Raw genomic sequence first — 17,795 nt, forward strand, 5'->3', positions numbered from 1 at the left:
AACTAGGCTTAGAGCTCCTCCTTCTGGCCTGCAGTGTGAACATGTTGTATGCATGGTGATTACCTGATAAAAGATATTCCTTCATCGCTTCCAAACGTAACATCACTCTCCCTGGGAGGAAAGCAATGCTACTGTGACGACCAGGACTCTGGGGCGCCACACCTCCGCCGAGCCCCCTCGTCACCACAGGAGACGCCTCAGCCGAGCCCTCTCGTCACCCCAGGAGCCGCCTCCGCCGAGCCCCCTCGTCACCCCAGGAGACGCCTCCGCCGAGCCCCCTCATCACCCCATGAGACGCATCCGCCGAGCCCCCTCGTCACCCCATGAGACGCATCCGCCGAGCCCCCTCGTCACCACATGAGACGCCTCCGCCGAGCCCCCTCGTCACCACAGGAGACGCCTCCGCCAATCTGCCTCGTCACCACAGGAGACGCCTCCGCCGTGCCCCCTCGTCACCCCAGGAGACGCCTCCGCCGAGCCCCCTCGTCACCCCAGGAGACGCCTCCGCCGAGCCCCCTCGTCACCCCAGGAGACACCTCCGCCGAGCCCCCTCGTCACCCCAGGAGACGCCTCCGCCGAGCCCTCTCGTCACCACAGGAGACGCCTCCGCCGAGCCCCCTCGTCACCACAGGAGACGCCTACGCCGAGCCCCCTCGTCACCCCAGGAGACGCCTACGCCGAGCCCTCTCGTCACCACAGGAGACGCCTCCGCCGAGCCCCCTCGTCACCACAGGAGACGCCTACGCCGAGCCCCCTCGTCACCCCAGGAGACGCCTACGCCGAGCCCCCTCGTCACCCCAGGAGACGCCTACGCCGAGCCCCCTCGTCACCACAGGAGACGCCTACGCCGAGCCCCCTCGTCACCACAGGAGACGCCTCCGCCGAGCCCCCTCGTCACCACAGGAGACGCCTCCGCCAATCGGCCTCGTCACCACAGGAGACGCCTCCGTCGTGCCCCTTCGTCACCACAGGAGACACCTACACCGAGCCCCCTCGTCACCACAGGAGACGCCACCGCCGTGCCCCCCGTCACCACAGGAGACGCCTCCGCCAATCGGCCTCGTCACCACAGGAGACGCCTCCGCCAATCCGCCTCGTCACCACAGGAGACACCTCCGCTGAGCCCCCAGGAGACTCCTGATCTGACAACACTCAGTATTCGCTGACAGGATTCTACAGCCAATCAGAGCGCGGCTCACAACCTGCTACCTGCCGGGACACGTGAAAGCAGCGCTCTGATTGGCTGCGATGCTCAGAGTCGCTACAAGCTGAATGCCGCTAGATTGGGGCGGGGCATCCTGCAGCTGCCGGCGTACCTGAGAAGCAGACTGGTATCTTCCTCTGCTTTCCGCCGGCACATTCTATTTATAGGCGTGCATGTGCCCCGCCCTGGGGCGTGGTCTTACCTTCTATTGCTGCGGGCTGAGATGTGACTCCTCCCTTCTTGACGTTAATGAGCCGCTAGTCTCCGCCCCCTGACCCAGGCACCTCCCTTGGAACACTGGCTTTAGTCCCGTCCTTCATCCTGGCTCCGCCCACTCCGAGACCACGTGTCCCGGTATCCGGCCTGGCCGACTAGCCGCTCTCTCACATGGCGCTGCAGGCAGAGCTGCTCCTGGAGGATGGCACCCGCCTCACCGGGCACATGTTCGGGGCTGAGGTGCCGGTGTCCGGGGAAGTGGGTGAGTGACGTGATGGAGGAGAGGGGGACGGGATGTGTGAGGAGGAGGAGAGGGGGACGGGATGTGTGAGGAGGAGAGGGGGACGGGATGTGTGAGGAGGGGAGGGGGGGACTGGATGTGTGAGGAGGAGGAGGGGGGACTGGATGTGTGAGGAGGAGGAGAGGGGGACGGGATGTGTGAGGAGGAGGAGAGGGGGACGGGATGTGTGAGGAGGGGGACGGGATGTGTGAGGAGGAGGAGGAGAGGGGGACGGGATGTGTGAGGAGGAGGAGGAGAGGGGGACGGGATGTGTGAGGAGGAGGAGGAGAGGGGGACGGGATGTGTGAGGAGGAGGAGGAGAGGGGGACGGGATGTGTGAGGAGGGGAGGGGGGGACGGGATGTGTGAGGAGGGGAGGGGGGGGACTGGATGTGTGAGGAGGAGGAGAGGGGGACGGGATGTGTGAGGAGGAGGAGAGGGGGACGGGATGTGTGAGGAGGAGGAGAGGGGGACGGGATGTGTGAGGAGGAGAGGGGGACGGGATGTGTGAGGAGGAGGAGGAGAGGGGGACGGGATGTGTGAGGAGGAGGAGGAGAGGGGGACGGGATGTGTGAGGAGGAGAGGGGGGGACGGGATGTGTGAGGAGGAGGAGAGGGGGACGGGATGTGTGAGGAGGAGAGGGGGGACGGGATGTATGAGGAGGAGGAGAGGGGGACGGGATGTGTGAGGAGGAGGAGAGGGGGACGGGATGTGTGAGGAGGAGGAGAGGGGGACGGGATGTGTGAGGAGGAGGAGGAGGAGAGGGGGACTGGATGTGTGAGGAGGAGAGGGGGACGGGATGTGTGAGGAGGAGGAGAGGGGGACGGGATGTGTGAGGAGGAGGAGAGGGGGACGGGATGTGTGAGGAGGAGGAGAGGGGGACGGGATGTGTGAGGAGGAGGAGAGGGGGACGGGATGTGTGAGGAGGAGGAGGAGAGGGGGACGGGATGTGTGAGGAGGAGGAGAGGGGGGGACGGGATGTGTGAGGAGGAGAGGGGGGGACGGGATGTGTGAGGAGGAGGAGGAGAGGGGGGACGGGATGTGTGAGGAGGAGAGGGGGGACGGGATGTGTGAGGAGGAGGAGAGGGGGACTGGATGTGTGAGGAGGAGAGGGGGACGGGATGTGTGAGGAGGAGGAGAGGGGGATGGGATGTGTGAGGAGGAGGAGGAGAGGGGGACGGGATGTGTGAGGAGGAGGAGGGGGGGACGGGATGTGTGAGGAGGAGGAGGAGAGGGGGACGGGATGTGTGAGGAGGAGGAGGAGAGGGGGACGGGATGTGTGAGGAGGAGGAGGAGGAGAGGGGGACGGGATGTGTGAGGAGGAGAGGGGGACGGGATGTGTGAGGAGGAGGAGGAGAGGGGGACGGGATGTGTGAGGAGGAGAGGGGGGGACGGGATGTATGAGGAGGAGGAGAGGGGGACGGGATGTGTGAGGAGGAGGAGAGGGGGACGGGATGTGTGAGGAGGAGGAGAGGGGGACGGGATGTGTGAGGAGGAGGAGAGGGGGACGGGATGTGTGAGGAGGAGAGGGGGGACGGGATGTATGAGGAGGAGGAGAGGGGGACGGGATGTGTGAGGAGGAGGAGAGGGGGACGGGATGTGTGAGGAGGAGGAGAGGGGGACGGGATGTGTGAGGAGGAGGAGGAGAGGGGGACTGGATGTGTGAGGAGGAGAGGGGGACGGGATGTGTGAGGAGGAGGAGAGGGGGACGGGATGTGTGAGGAGGAGGAGGAGAGGGGGACGGGATGTGTGAGGAGGAGGAGAGGGGGACGGGATGTGTGAGGAGGAGGAGAGGGGGACGGGATGTGTGAGGAGGAGGAGAGGGGGACGGGATGTGTGAGGAGGAGAGGGGGGACGGGATGTATGAGGAGGAGGAGAGGGGGACGGGATGTGTGAGGAGGAGGAGAGGGGGACGGGATGTGTGAGGAGGAGGAGAGGGGGACGGGATGTGTGAGGAGGAGGAGGAGAGGGGGACTGGATGTGTGAGGAGGAGGAGAGGGGGACGGGATGTGTGAGGAGGAGGAGGAGAGGGGGACGGGATGTGTGAGGAGGAGGAGAGGGGGACGGGATGTGTGAGGAGGAGAGGGGGGGACGGGATGTGTGAGGAGGAGGAGGAGAGGGGGACGGGATGTGTGAGGAGGAGGAGGAGAGGGGGACGGGATGTGTGAGGAGGAGGAGAGGGGGACGGGATGTGTGAGGAGGAGGAGAGGGGGACGGGATGTGTGAGGAGGAGAGGGGGACGGGATGTGTGAGGAGGAGGAGAGGGGGACGGGATGTGTGAGGAGGAGAGGGGGGGACGGGATGTGTGAGGAGGAGGAGAGGGGGACGGGATGTGTGAGGAGGAGGAGAGGGGGACGGGATGTGTGAGGAGGAGGAGAGGGGGACGGGATGTGTGAGGAGGAGGAGAGGGGGACGGGATGTGTGAGGAGGAGGAGGGGGGGACGGGATGTGTGAGGAGGAGAGGGGGGACGGGATGTATGAGGAGGAGGAGAGGGGGGACGGGATGTGTGAGGAGGAGGAGAGGGGGGACGGGATGTGTGAGGAGGAGGAGAGGGGGGGACGGGATGTGTGAGGAGGAGGAGAGGGGGACGGGATGTGTGAGGAGGAGGAGAGGGGGACGGGATGTGTGAGGAGGAGGAGAGGGGGACGGGATGTGTGAGGAGGAGGAGAGGGGGACGGGATGTGTGCGGAGGAGGAGAGGGGGACGGGATGTGTGCGGAGGAGGAGAGGGGGGAACGGGATGTGTGAGGAGGAGGAGAGGGGGGAACGGGATGTGTGAGGAGGAGGAGAGGGGGGAACGGGATGTGTGAGGAGGAGGAGAGGGGGACGGGATGTGTGAGGAGGAGGAGAGGGGGACGGGATGTGTGAGGAGGAGGAGAGGGGGACGGGATGTGTGAGGAGGAGGAGAGGGGGACGGGATGTGTGAGGAGGAGGAGAGGGGGACGGGATGTGTGAGGAGGAGGAGAGGGGGACGGGATGTGTGAGGAGGAGGAGGGGGACGGGATGTGTGCGGAGGAGGAGAGGGGGACGGGATGTGTGCGGAGGAGGAGGGGGACGGGATGTGTGCGGAGGAGGAGAGGGGGACGGGATGTGTGCGGAGGAGGAGAGGGGGGAACGGGATGTGTGCGGAGGAGGAGAGGGGGGAACGGGATGTGTGAGGAGGAGGAGAGGGGGGAACGGGATGTGTGAGGAGGAGGAGAGGGGGGAACGGGATGTGTGAGGAGGAGGAGAGGGGGGAACGGGATGTGTGAGGAGGAGGAGAGGGGGGAACGGGATGTGTGAGGAGGAGGAGGGGGGGACGGGATGTGTGAGGAGGAGGAGGGGGGACGGGATGTGTGAGGAGGAGGAGGAGGAGGTGAGGGGAACGGGATGTGTGAGGAGGAGGAGGAGAGGGGGGGCCGGGATATGTGAGGAAAAATCGTCCTGGAGTCGTTTTGGCACGTGTGGCTGGTATTGGGAGAGCTGCTGTCGCCCGCTTTGACCTCTGTATCTGTTCCTCCAGTCTTCCAGACGGGCATGGTGGGCTACCCTGAGGCCCTGACGGATCCCTCTTATAAGTCGCAGATCCTCGTCCTCACGTACCCGCTGGTCGGTAATTACGGCGTCCCTCAGGATGAACTGGATGAGTTTGGGCTTAGTAAGGTAAGACGTCACGGCAAGATGAGGGCGTCTGTGGTTGAGCGGAGTGCCCGGAGCCTATGGTGGGGTGCTGACGTTACATCGCCTGACTGGCCCTCTCCACCCTCCTTGTGTCATCGGGGTGGCGCCGGGAAACAGCTTGTGGTGTTATTGAGGTGGTGGGGGAGCGGCTTGCCTTGGTGTCGTTGCGGGGGGGTCTCATGCTGGTGTCATGGCGGTCAGGGGGCAGCTGCTCGCTCTGGTGGTGGGGGGAGCATCTCGCCGTGGTGCTATTATCAGTAATTCTTTTCTACGTCCTTGTGGAGACTTCCCTACCCCACACCACCCCATGGTGTTGGGGCATTACTAACACTGACCTACAAAGCCATCCATAATCTTTCTCCTCCGTATATTTCCACACTAATCTCCCGATATCTTCCGTCACGTAATCTCCGGTCCTCCCAAGACCTCCTCCTCTCCTCCACGCTTATTCGCTCCTCACCCAACCACCTCCAAGACTTCTCCCGAATATCCCCCATCCTCTGGAATTCAGTGCCCCAACACATCCGGTTATCCACTACTTTTGGATCCTTCAAAAGAAACCTGAAAACCCATCTCTTCAAAGAAGCTTACAGCCTGTAAAGACCACACGGCCACCTCACCACCACTGGAGCTACAGCAACCCTCGACCTACTGTCTCCTTCCCCATAATCCTGTAGAATGTAAGCCCACAAGGGCAGGGTCCTCTTCCCGCTGTACCAGTCTGTCATTGTTAGTTTTGTTTACTGTAAGTGATATTTGTATTTTGATGTAACCCCTTCTCATGTACAGCACCATGGAATTAGGCTATGTTCACACGTTCAGGATTTCCATCCTTTTTTTTTCCTGACTGAAACTGCAGGTCTCTGCAGAAAACGCAGGTGCGTTTTTGGTGCGTTTTTTGGTGCGTTTTTTAGTGCGTTTTTTGATGCAGTTTTGTCTGCAGATTGTCTGTGTTTGACAGAAATAAAGTTTACTGCAGTGGGGGGGGGAAAAAAAAAAAATGATGTCATTTCCTTGTCCAACCCTTTTCTTCTTCCATCCTCCATTTTGGAACTTAACACACCAAAATGAGTGGACGTGTTTGTAATGACAGCGCTCTGCAGAGTGCTGAGAGTAGGCCAGATGACAGCCCGCGGATCCAGCTCCGCACACCACACCGGATTGCGATCCTGGGGTTGATTCTTCTAATCTTGAATCGTCATAAACGTCAGGTAAGCAGATGTCTGTTTGTTTTATATATTGGGTTATGGGTACATGTCCACGTTCTGGAAACGCTGTGTGTTTGGCGCTGCGTGGGGCCGCAGCGCCAAACATGCAGCGTCCAGATGTAACAGCATAGTGGAGGGGATTTCATGAAATCACGTGTCCACTGTGTGTCATGCGTCAGCCCTGCGACTCTGGACATGCTGCGCGTCTTTTATGATCACAGCATGTCCGTGTTCCTTGCTGAGAAGCTGCGGCTCCGCAAGGAATAAAACAGGGCCCTATGCGTGGGGTGCGATGATGCCGGATTTGTACAATGAACACATCTGGCATCATTGCGTCCCAGAAGGGGGTGGGCCTTCCTGAATGTGGACACGTACCCTTACATAATCCACATTGTTTTCCAGGCATGTTTGATATATTTTTCATTGTTGTGTTTACAAAATATATTTTTATTTTTTTATTTTAGAGGCTGCGGCGGCAGAGAAGACGTGCGCAGAAACGATTGTGGGTGCACCCGCTTGTAGCAGACCGAACGGAGAAGGGGCACTTTTATGTGCTGTACAATGATTTGAGGAGGTAAGTAGAAATATATTGAATGACTAATTTACATTTTTTTGCTAGCAATACTTGTGAAGTAACCCTTTTTTGTGTTTGTTTTTAATTTTTCAGATATCCTGAAAAATTTATCTCTTTTTGTCGGCTACCAATTACGGCCTTCGACAGACTGCTTACCATCCTGGCACCCCATTTAAAACGGCAAGACACGGTGATGAGGAAGTCCATCTCTGCTGAGGAAAGGCTGCTCATCACCTTGCGGTAAGTAACAATTTTTCGGGGGGAATGTCGTTAGGTCTCTATTTTACACGTCTCTGTGTCCAGTATGTGTGATTAAACCCACCCAGTCCTCCTGTTGGACAGGGTGCACACATACACACACACACGTGAGATACGGCCGAGTGTTGCATGGTAATCCCCGGCCCTGCCGCCTGCACTCTGGAGCGGAGTGTGCACCCACATACCAATACATGGAGCCGCACGCTCCACAACGGAGTGCATGCAGTAGGTCCGGGGATTACCATGCAACACTCGGTCATATCTCGCATGCGTGTGTGCACAAGTCCCATCAGGCTTTCTATTTAAATTTTTTACACCCTTTGTGTTGTGCTGGGTGTTAATGCCATCATTATTGAATGGTGCTGGACGCATATTATAGCGGCTTTAACTTGTGACATGTTGTAATTACCTTTTTGTGTGACATTTCTAATTTTCTTTTTTGTTTCTTTGCAGATTTTTGGCCACAGGAGAGAGCTATACATCCCTGCACCTCCAATTTAGGGTTGGTAAATCTACCATCTCTAACATTGTGAGGTGCACATGTACCGTGATCTGGCAGAAGTTGCAGCCTATAGTGATGCCTTCCCCAACCGAGGAGACTTGGCTGCAGGTTGCAGCAGGCTTTCAGTCTGTGGCCAATTTCCCAAACTGCATAGGTGCAGTCGATGGTAAACATGTTAGGGTTCAGCAGCCACCACGATCAGGATCACGCTTCTTTAATTATAAGAAGTATTTTTCAGTGGTCCTGATGGCGGTGGCTGATGCCCATTACAAATTTGTTGCCATTGATGTTGGTGCCTATGGTAGTACTGGGGATTCTCGGGTGTTGCGAACGTCACAGATTGGGATGCAAATTCTTCGAGATGGCGGCACGCTCCCAGCCCCAAGACCTTTGCCGGGTTCCACACATCCAGTGCCCTTTGTGATGGTATCGGATGAGGCGTTTCCCTTAACGACAACCCTGCTGCGCCCATACCCACGAAGGGGACTGGATGCCCGACGGAGGATTTTTAATTATCGGCTGAGTCGTGCACGCAGATATGTGGAATGCACCTTTGGGATCATGACTAGTCAGTGGAGGATCTTTCACACTGCCATTCAGTTGGACACAGACACCGTTGATGCTGTGATAAAGGCTTGCTGTGTACTCCACAACTATGCTCGTGAGTACAACACTGACGTAGATGTGGAGTACCAGCAGGCAGTATTTAATCCAGTGGTCAACGGGGGTCTGGGCAGGCCGTCCAACTCGGGTGTGCGTGTGAGAGAATCCTTCACTGACTACTTCATGAGTCCAGAAGGTGCCGTGCACTGGCAATACTCCTGTGCTGGTGTTGAGCAGCCTGACCAGCAGAGAAGGATGCATTTACACTGACCCTCCACAAAAAAGTTGCCGACATCGCTGCAGTTTTGAAAACATCCCGCAAAATGATAAACGACATCAATCAACACAACATGTATTAAAAAAAAATATTTTTTTCATGTTACCCGAAAAATTTTAAAAAAATTGGTTGTAATATAAATAAAAAATCTATTTTGGTTTAATTTGGTTTGTGTTTTTATGTCAAAAATATGGTTGTTTTTTTCAGAAATTAACAGCAGAATGAGGTATACAATTGTTAACACATCAAACCATAAACCACTAATCGATAGCCCATAAACACAGGACAGTGGCCTTGTTCCCATTGTCTAAAAAGAAGAGAATTTTTTGTGTGAAATAACATTTATTTTAGAAAACAAAAATTATTGTTAATTTGTACAAAACATTTTTCAATTTGAAAAAAAAAATAATTTAACAGCCCCTTTCAAATACAACAGTCAATTTGAGCTACAAACAAAAGCACAACTTTGTGCAACTGAAAACTTTTGCCCACGTTCAATTAAGAAATGTATATTCTTGAGAATAGAGGTAATTTGTTCCCTCATTTAGATTCGGTGCTCCCCCCAGATGCTGCAAACTGCCTCTATCTCCTTGGCTGTGGGCCAAATACTGGGGTCTTGTAGTTGTTTCAGGTGTTCGGTGTCGGGGCCTGAAAAGTCCCAATACCCCCATCAGTACTTCATTATAGGGAGAAATCGGAGCAGGGTCCTCCAGAGCAGTGAGGGACATCTGCACCATAGACATGAAAAGAGATTGTCTATCCGGTGGCAGGGAGCGTGTTTTTCTGGCTACTGTTTGGGCAAAGGAGTCACAATGGTCATCGGTACTTGTTTTTTTTAATAAATCTAATGTGTCCGACGCAATTTGGACCGTTTGGTCATCTTGGTTCTTCTTGGTTTTTTTTTTTTTCTTCTCTGCTGCCACCGGATAGACAGCTCTCTTCTCCACTCTCACAGCTTCTGCGGAATCAGATGCTTCAGCAGCTGCTGAAGTAGATGTTGACGCAGCAGCTGCTGAAGTGGATGCTGATTCAGCAGAAGCTGTGGGAGTGGATGGAGAGATGGTCCCTCCCACTCCCGAGGAACTGCCTGCTTCATCTGTGTCGCTGTCCTCCAAATCAGCTACCGACATGTTTCCTTCCGTCCTGTTGGTTTAAAAATAAATACAATAGTGTCATCTCATAATCTATAGCACGACCAAGTAATGTTACACAAATGCTTGTAATATGTCAAAGTAACCACTAATAAATGAACATTTCAGTGCCACGTATAAGTGCCACGTATCACGTATTTAAGTGCCACGTATTTAAGTACCACGTATAAGTGCCACGTATTTAAGTGCCACGTGCCACGTATTTAAGTACCACGTATAAGTGCCACGTATAAGTGCCACGTATTTAAGTGCCACGTGCCACGTATTTAAGTGCCACGTATTTAAGTGCCACGTATTTAAGTGCCACGTATAAGTGCCACGTATTTAAGTGCCACGTATTTAAGTGCCACGTATAAGTGCCACGTGCCACGTATTTAAGTGCCACGTATTTAAGTGCCACGTATTTAAGTGCCACGTATTTAAGTGCCACGTATAAGTGCCACGTGCCACGTATTTAAGTGCCACGTATAAGTGCCACGTGCCACGTATTTAAGTGCCACGTATAAGTGCCACGTGCCACGTATTTAAGTACCACGTATAAGTGCCACGTATAAGTGCCACGTATTTAAGTGCCACGTGCCACGTATTTAAGTGCCACGTGCCACGTATTTAAGTGCCACGTATTTAAGTGCCACGTATAAGTGCCACGTATTTAAGTGCCACGTGCCACGTATTTAAGTGCCACGTATAAGTGCCACGTGCCACGTATTTAAGTGCCACGTGCCACGTATTTAAGTGCCACGTATTTAAGTGCCACGTATAAGTGCCATGTGCCACGTATTTAAGTGCCACGTATAAGTGCCACGTGCCACGTATTTAAGTGCCACGTATAAGTGCCACGTGCCACGTATTTAAGTGCCACGTGCCACGTATTTAAGTGCCACGTATTTAAGTGCCACGTATAAGTGCCATGTGCCACGTATCACGTATAAGTGACACGTATCACGTATTTAAGTGCCACGTATCACGTATAAGTGACACGTATCCCGTATTTAAGTGCCACGTCTTTCATTTGCACGTATTTTTCCTATTGTAAGGTGGCATTAATCCCGGTTAATAATGGAGAGGCGTTAATAAGACGCCTATCCATTATTAATCCTATTAAAGGGTTAAATGGCGGAAAAAATTGGCGTGGGCTCCCGCGCAATTTTCTCCGCCAGAATGGTAAAGCCAGTGACTGAGGGCAGATATTAATAGCCAGAAGAGGGTCCATGGTTATTGGCCCCCCCTGGCTACAAACATCTGCCCCCAGCCACCCCAGAAAAGGCACATCTGGAAGATGCGCCTATTCTGGCACTTGGCCACTCTCTTCCCACTCCCGTGTAGCGGTGGGATATGGGGTAATGAGGGGTTAATGCCACCTTGCTATTGTAAGGTGGCATTAAGCCCGGTTAATAATGGAGAGGCGTCAATAAGACGCCTATCCATTATTAATCCAATGAAAGGGTTAAAAAAAAAAAACACAAACACTAGAAAAAAAATATTTTAATGAAATAAAGACACCCACTTTTTGACCATATTTTATTGTACGCTCAATCCGTCCTGAAGACCCTCGACCTGAAAAAGACGCAAAATAAAAAAACAAATTCATACTCCCTGGCCCTGTCCGCAGAAATCCATCGAGGGTCCCACGAAGATCTTCCATGGAGAACAGACACATCCAGAGATATGTCTGCTCTCCACGGCTGCAGCAACACACTGACAGGAGCCATAGTTCCTGTCGGTGTGTCACTGCGCATGCGCGAGCGAGTTAACCGGCGGTCATTGACCCCGGCTCTCTCGCTTAACGGCAGTGCTGCGTGGGAAAGTTCAACGCAGCTGTACTGCCGTTAACCGAGACGCCGGAGCCATTGAGCTCCGGGACAGTACGCGATACACTGCTAGGAGCTTCGCTCCTGGCAGTGTATCGCCGGAGAGCAGCCGATCGGCGTGGGACACTCGTTTTATGGATTCTGCGGACAGGGAGTATGGATTTGATTTTTTATTTTGTGATTTTTTTCCTGGAGGATCGAGGGCTTCGCCTACAAGTGTGCTGTTGGTGAGTATATACTCTATGTTATGTGTTGTATGTACTGTACTGTGTGTCATGTATGTGTATTGTGTGTTTGTGTTTGGTGTGAACTTTAGTATTGTGCTAAGTCGCCGGACACAGGGACAACTCTCCCATCCTAAATACCGGATGGGAGTAGTAGTCCGATACGGCGACTTAGCACAATAGAGGCATATCGTCGCATGGGGACGGACACACAGACTTACCAAATCAATCAGACGCCCGACATCGATCCCCATGCGACGGTATGCCTCCATGATGACAGTCTCTTCGTGACACAGTCGGGACCACACACGCCGCCCACGCACTTCCGGCCCCGCACTTCCGCCGGCTTCCCCGCACTTCCTGCAGCTGCGGTTCTGCACATCAAACCGCAGTAAAACACGCAGATATATTTTTGATCTGCGTGTTTTACTGCGATTTTGACCTCACAATGGAGGTCTATGGGTGCAGAACCGCTGCGGTTCAGGAAGAAGAATTGACATGCTCCTTCTTTTTTCCGGGAGCTATTCAGCACGGCTTTTTTTTTAAATTTCCGGACCATGTGCACAGTGTGTCCTGTTTTCCATAGGGTACAGTGTACTGTACCCTGCATGGAAAACAGCTGCGGAACCGCAGCGGCAAAACCGCCGCGGTTCCGCGGTAAAAAACGCACTGTGTGAACATGGCCTTAGTGGTGCTATATAAATAAACAATAATAATAAAAATAATAATAATCTCGCCATGGTGTCAGGGCTGTGGGAGCAGCACTCCATGGTGTAGGGGTGGGGGGAGCAGCTCGCCATGGAGTAGGGGCGGGGGGAGCAGCTCGCCATGGTGTAGGGGCGGGGGGAGCAGCTCGCCATGGTGTAGGGGCGGGGGGAGCAGCTCGCCATGGAGTAGGGGCGGGGGGAGCAGCTCGCCATGGAGTAGGGGCGGGGGGAGCAGCTCGCCATGGAGTAGGGGCGGGGGGAGCAGCTCGCCATGGTGTAGGGGCGGTGGGAGCAGCTCGCCATGGTGTCGGAGTAGGGGGAGCAGCTCTCCATGGAGTAGGGGCAGGGGGAGCAGCTCGCCATGGTGTAGGGGTGGGGGGAGCAGCTCGCCATGGAGTAGGGGCGGGGGGAGCAGCTCGCCATGGTGTAGGGGCGGGGGGAGCAGCTCGCCATGGAGTAGGGGCGGGGGGAGCAGCTCGCCATGGTGTAGGGGCGGTGGGAGCAGCTCGCCATGGTGTCGGAGTAGGGGGAGCAGCTCTCCATGGAGTAGGGGTGGGGGGAGCAGCTCTCCATGGTGTAAGGGCAGGGGGAGCAGCTCGCCATGGTGTCGGAGTAGGGGGAGCAGCTCTCCATGGAGTAGGGGCGGGGGGAGCAGCTCTCCATGGTGTAGGGGCGGGGGGAGCAGCTCGCCATGGTGTAGGGGCGGGGGGAGCAGCTCGCCATGGAGTAGGGGCGGGGGGAGCAGCTCGCCATGGAGTAGGGGCGGGGGGAGCAGCTCGCCATGGAGTAGGGGCGGGGGGAGCAGCTCGCCATGGAGTAGGGGCGGGGGGAGCAGCTCGCCATGGAGTAGGGGCGGGGGGAGCAGCTCGCCATGGAGTAGGGGCGGGGGGAGCAGCTCGCCATGGTGTCGGAGTAGGGGGAGCAGCTCTCCATGGTGTAAGGGCAGGGGAAGCAGCTCGCCATGGTGTCGGAGTAGGGGGAGCAGCTTGCCATGGTGTAGGGGTGGTGGGAGCAGCTCTCCATGGTGTCGTGGCGGTGGGAGCAGCTCGCCATGGTGTTGGGGCGGTGGGAGCATCTCGCCATTGTGTCGTGGTGGGGACAGCAGCTCGCCATGGTGTTGAGGCGGGGGGAGCAGCTCGCCATGGTGTTGGGGCTGGGGAAGCAGCTCGCCATAGTCCCGTGGTGGGGACAGTGGCTCGCCGTGGTGTCGTGATGGGGACAGCGGCTCGCCATGGTGTTCGGGCGGGGGGAGCAGCTCACCGTGGTGTCGTAATCTGTAATTCTTCTCTCCGTCCCTGTGGAGACTCCTCCCTCCCCCCCCCCCCCCCCCCCTCTTGCCGATGCCCTGGTGTGGCTGGGGGAGGGATGCAGCAGTCGCCGGCGGCCATGTTTTCTCTGTGTGATACTTCGTCTCCTCGCAGTGGTTCGAGTCGGGTCAGATCCACGCCGCCGGCCTCATCGTGGGGGAATGTTCCCAGAAGCCGAGTCACTGGAGCTGCAGCAAATCGCTGGACCAATGGCTGAAGGAGCAGGGGGTCCCGGGGCTGCAAGGTGCGAGGCTGCGGGGGAGGGGGTGTCAGTGTATATATGTTATCCCTATACATGCACCGCACCCCCGGAAGGCCATATTTATTTCCACCATCTTGCTTTCTGCAGGTGTTGACACCCGGGCCCTCACCAAGAAAATCCGGGAGACGGGCACCATGCTGGGCAAACTGATCCCACCGGGCAGCGACGAGAAGCAGGTGCCGTATGACGACCCCGGGAAGAGGAACTTGGTGCAGGAGGTGTCACTGAAGGTGCGTGCATGGAGGAGGGTGTGGGACCCTGGTGCCGGGCTGTGTGCGCTGTGCCCTCACTGCCGTGTGCCTGCAGGAGCCTCGTGTGTTTAACCGCGGAGGTGACGTGAAGATCGCTGCTCTGGACTGTGGCCTGAAGTACAACCAGATCCGCTGCTTGTGCCAAAGAGGCGCTGAGGTGACCGTGCTGCCCTGGGACTCGCCCATCGATGGCCAAGGTAACAAGGGGGCAATGGATGCCCGTCCTGGAGAAGTGTGTGTCTGTAAATCATAGCGATCACACCTGGAAGTGCAGACGTACACACCGGCTGGCGTCACATAGTGCACGTACAGGTGGGTTTACACCGGCTGGTATCACATGGGGCGGGTGTACGGAGGCTCACACCGGCTGGCGTCATAGTGCACGTACATTTGGGCTCACACTGGCTGGTATCATATAGTGCACAGGGACTCACACCAGCTGGCGTCACGTAGTGCATGTACATGTGGGCTCACACCAGCTGGCGTCACGTAGTGCATGTACATGTGGGCTCACATCGGTTGGCGTCACATAGTGCACGTACATGTGGGCTCACACCTGCTGGCGTCACATAGGGCACGTACATGTGTTCTCACACCGGCTGGCGTCACATAGTGCACGTACATGTGGGCTCACACCGGCTGGCGTCACATAGTGCATGTACATGTGGGCTCACACTAGCTGGCTCCTCCAGGTGACCACGCAGGGAAGAAATCACGACTGTGCCAAGGTCGATGTGTTACGAGGGCCGGGATCTGTGCCAGTTCTCACCCTCCTGGCAGCTGCCCACATTCCTCCTGCCCTGTATTGCATCCTGTCTGGCTGTGGAGGAGGCGTCCCCTCCTGACGTCATTGTCACCTTTCTCCCAGTGCTGCCGTGTGGTCCGGGGGCCACGTTCTGGGAAGAAGTTCTATGGGGGGCAGACACTGCACAGCGCTCCGGCATTCGAGTCTCGGATGTGCTGTGAACGATAGACCGGGGTGCACAACATCACCCACAATGCACTACAGCAGAGCGTGTTCTGTGCAGACCCTGATCCAGCAGGGGCTGCAGACATGATGGCCATTCTCATTTCTGACATCTGCAGGTCTGTGGGGGTGCAGACACTGATCCAGCAGGGACACTGACAGTCTGCGTATTACTCTGTGCGGCCCCCTCTCAGCAGGTCTGTGGGGGGCGCCATAACACTCAGTCATGTTTCTCATCCCTGCAGAGTTTGACGGGCTGTTCCTCAGTAATGGTCCCGGAGACCCCGTCTTCTGCCATCAGTCTGTGCTCCACATCCGGCGCTTCCTGGAGCAGGAGAACCCGAGACCGGTGTTCGGCATCTGCCTGGGGCACCAGATCCTGTCCCTGGTGATCGGAGCCAAGACCTACAAGATGAAGTAAGTGCCCGGTGTGCAGGTCAGCATCATGGTGGTCTCCATCTTCAGGGGTCTCGTACGCTCAGTCTTTTCTGCCGTCTCTGCAGGTACGGGAACCGTGGTCACAACCAGCCGTGTATCCACGAAGGGTCCCAGCGCTGCTTCATCACCTCCCAGAACCACGGCTACGCGGTGGACCCCGGCACCCTCCCAGACGGCTGGGGCCCGCTCTTCACCAATGCCAATGACCACTCCAACGAGGGCTTAGTCCATGACTCCAGGCCGTTCTTCAGGTAGGTGGGCATTGTCATATGGCGGTGGCCTCGTTGTACGGCGGTGGTCTCAGGCTTGTGCTTGGCCTGACCCCCGTTTCGCCCTCTCCCTCCAGCGTGCAGTTCCACCCTGAGCACCGCGCCGGACCCATGGACCTTGTCTGTCTGTTTGATGTCTTCCTGGAGACCGTACGTGACATAAAGGCTAGGAGGACTGGGCTGAGCACAGGTAGGCGGTGGTCCCAGGTCTGTGGGCCGTGGTCTCTGGGCTGTGGGCACGGCTGAGGTTTGTGACGTGATGAGATCCCTCCATGTTGTCTTCTCAGTGAAGGAACGTCTTGGTGAAGCCCTGGCCTACAGAGACGCACCGGCTGTGGCTGACCTGCAAGGCGCTCGTCCCAGGAAGGTTCTGATCCTGGGCTCGGGGGGACTGTCCATCGGGCAGGCTGGGGAGTTCGACTACTCGGGTTCTCAGGTAAAGTATGGGACCACCCGGGACGGTTATTGTTATTGGGGTAATGGCGCCTTTTGCTGCAGAGCCAGTCATTTCCCACAATCCCCTGCATTCAGGCCATTAAAGCATTGAAGGAGGAGAACATCCAGACCGTGCTCATTAACCCCAACATTGCCACGGTGCAGACCTCCAAGGGACTGGCTGACAAGGTGTATTTCCTGCCCATCACAGCGGAGTACGTGACTCAGGTAGGTGGGGCTGAGAGACTGCTGGTGGTGGGGCCGGGCGGCAGCTGGTGTTGGGGCTGGGCTGGAGCTAGTGGTGGGGCCGGGCGGCGGCTGGTGGTGGTGGGCTCTTCTCTCCTCCATGATCACGGCCTTCTATCCTTCCAATCTGCAGGTGATTAAGAACGAGCGGCCGGACGGCGTCCTATTGACGTTCGGTGGTCAGACAGCGCTGAACTGTGGGGTGGAGCTGACCAAGCGCGGCGTGCTGGAGAAGTACAATGTGCGGGTGCTCGGGACGCCCGTCAGCTCCATCGAGATGACCGAGGACAGGAAGGTGTTTGTGGAGAAGATGGAGGAGATCGGAGAGCACGTCGCTCCAAGCGAAGCCGCCTTCTCACTAGAACAAGTAAGTGGCCACCACTGTCCTGACACCCTGCACCAGATGACACCATGTACTAGGACACACCCTGCAGACACTGAACCAGCAGAGGTCACGCTGTGTAAGACCGCCGCCCTGTACTCCAACCCTCCACGGTGCACCACAGCCGTTATATGCCCTGCAGACACTGAACCAGCAGACACACTGAGACCACCGCTCTGTACTACAAGCCCCACAATGCACCATGGCAGGACTCGCCCTGCAGACTCTGAACCAGCAGGTGTTGTGTGAGGTTTCCTCTGACCTCTCCTCCTCCTCACAGGCTCAGGCGGCCGCTGAGCGCCTCGGGTACCCGGTCTTGGTGCGCTCGGCCTACGCCCTGGGCGGGTTGGGATCTGGATTTGCGAACTCCAGGGAGGAGCTGACGGCGCTGGTGTGCCAGGCGTTCGCTCACACGACGCAGGTGCTGGTGGACAAGTCCCTGAAGGGCTGGAAGGAGATCGAGTACGAGGTGGTGCGGGACGCGTTCAACAACTGTGTGACGGTGGGTGTCGCCGCGGGGCCCTCGGAGCAGTGTTATGGCCCCCGCATGTTTTACATCTTGAA

At 56.7% G+C, this 17,795-nt stretch overlaps 2 protein-coding genes across 6 annotated transcripts in view; one reads left to right on the top strand and one right to left on the bottom strand.

The window, feature by feature from the left end:
• Positions 1-1,514, bottom strand: part of LOC143808842 (sterile alpha motif domain-containing protein 12-like) — a 40,867-nt gene extending 39,353 nt beyond the window's left edge. Inside the window, exon 1 of one of the 2 annotated variants that reach the window (XM_077291949.1) lies at positions 1,407-1,514. Coding sequence is in view for 1 of the 2 variants with exons in the window: in XM_077291947.1 (XP_077148062.1) it covers positions 1,317-1,360 (44 nt within the window). In the remaining variant the exon portion in view is untranslated. Of the gene's footprint in view, positions 1-1,316; positions 1,385-1,406 lie in introns of those variants that run through there. The other variant, XM_077291947.1, reaches the window with a different exon arrangement.
• Positions 1,515-1,541: 27 nt separating this feature from the next.
• The window catches only part of CAD (carbamoyl-phosphate synthetase 2, aspartate transcarbamylase, and dihydroorotase), a 34,309-nt gene continuing 18,055 nt past the window's right edge, over positions 1,542-17,795 (top strand). For all 4 annotated transcript variants that reach the window (XM_077291945.1, XM_077291943.1, XM_077291944.1 and 1 more), the window contains exons 1-12: positions 1,542-1,682; positions 5,202-5,341; positions 14,096-14,225; positions 14,331-14,473; positions 14,550-14,691; positions 15,707-15,878; positions 15,965-16,150; positions 16,246-16,358; positions 16,456-16,604; positions 16,700-16,831; positions 16,983-17,216; positions 17,512-17,733. In XM_077291945.1, coding sequence (XP_077148060.1) covers positions 1,592-1,682; positions 5,202-5,341; positions 14,096-14,225; positions 14,331-14,473; positions 14,550-14,691; positions 15,707-15,878; positions 15,965-16,150; positions 16,246-16,358; positions 16,456-16,604; positions 16,700-16,831; positions 16,983-17,216; positions 17,512-17,733 — 1,854 coding nt within the window. In that variant the 5' untranslated portion in view covers positions 1,542-1,591. The remainder of the gene's footprint in view (positions 1,683-5,201; positions 5,342-14,095; positions 14,226-14,330; positions 14,474-14,549; positions 14,692-15,706; positions 15,879-15,964; positions 16,151-16,245; positions 16,359-16,455; positions 16,605-16,699; positions 16,832-16,982; positions 17,217-17,511; positions 17,734-17,795) is intronic.

The sequence above is a fragment of the Ranitomeya variabilis genome, chromosome 2 (genome assembly GCF_051348905.1).
Source record: "Ranitomeya variabilis isolate aRanVar5 chromosome 2, aRanVar5.hap1, whole genome shotgun sequence".
NCBI classification, from domain to species: Eukaryota; Metazoa; Chordata; class Amphibia; order Anura; family Dendrobatidae; genus Ranitomeya; species Ranitomeya variabilis.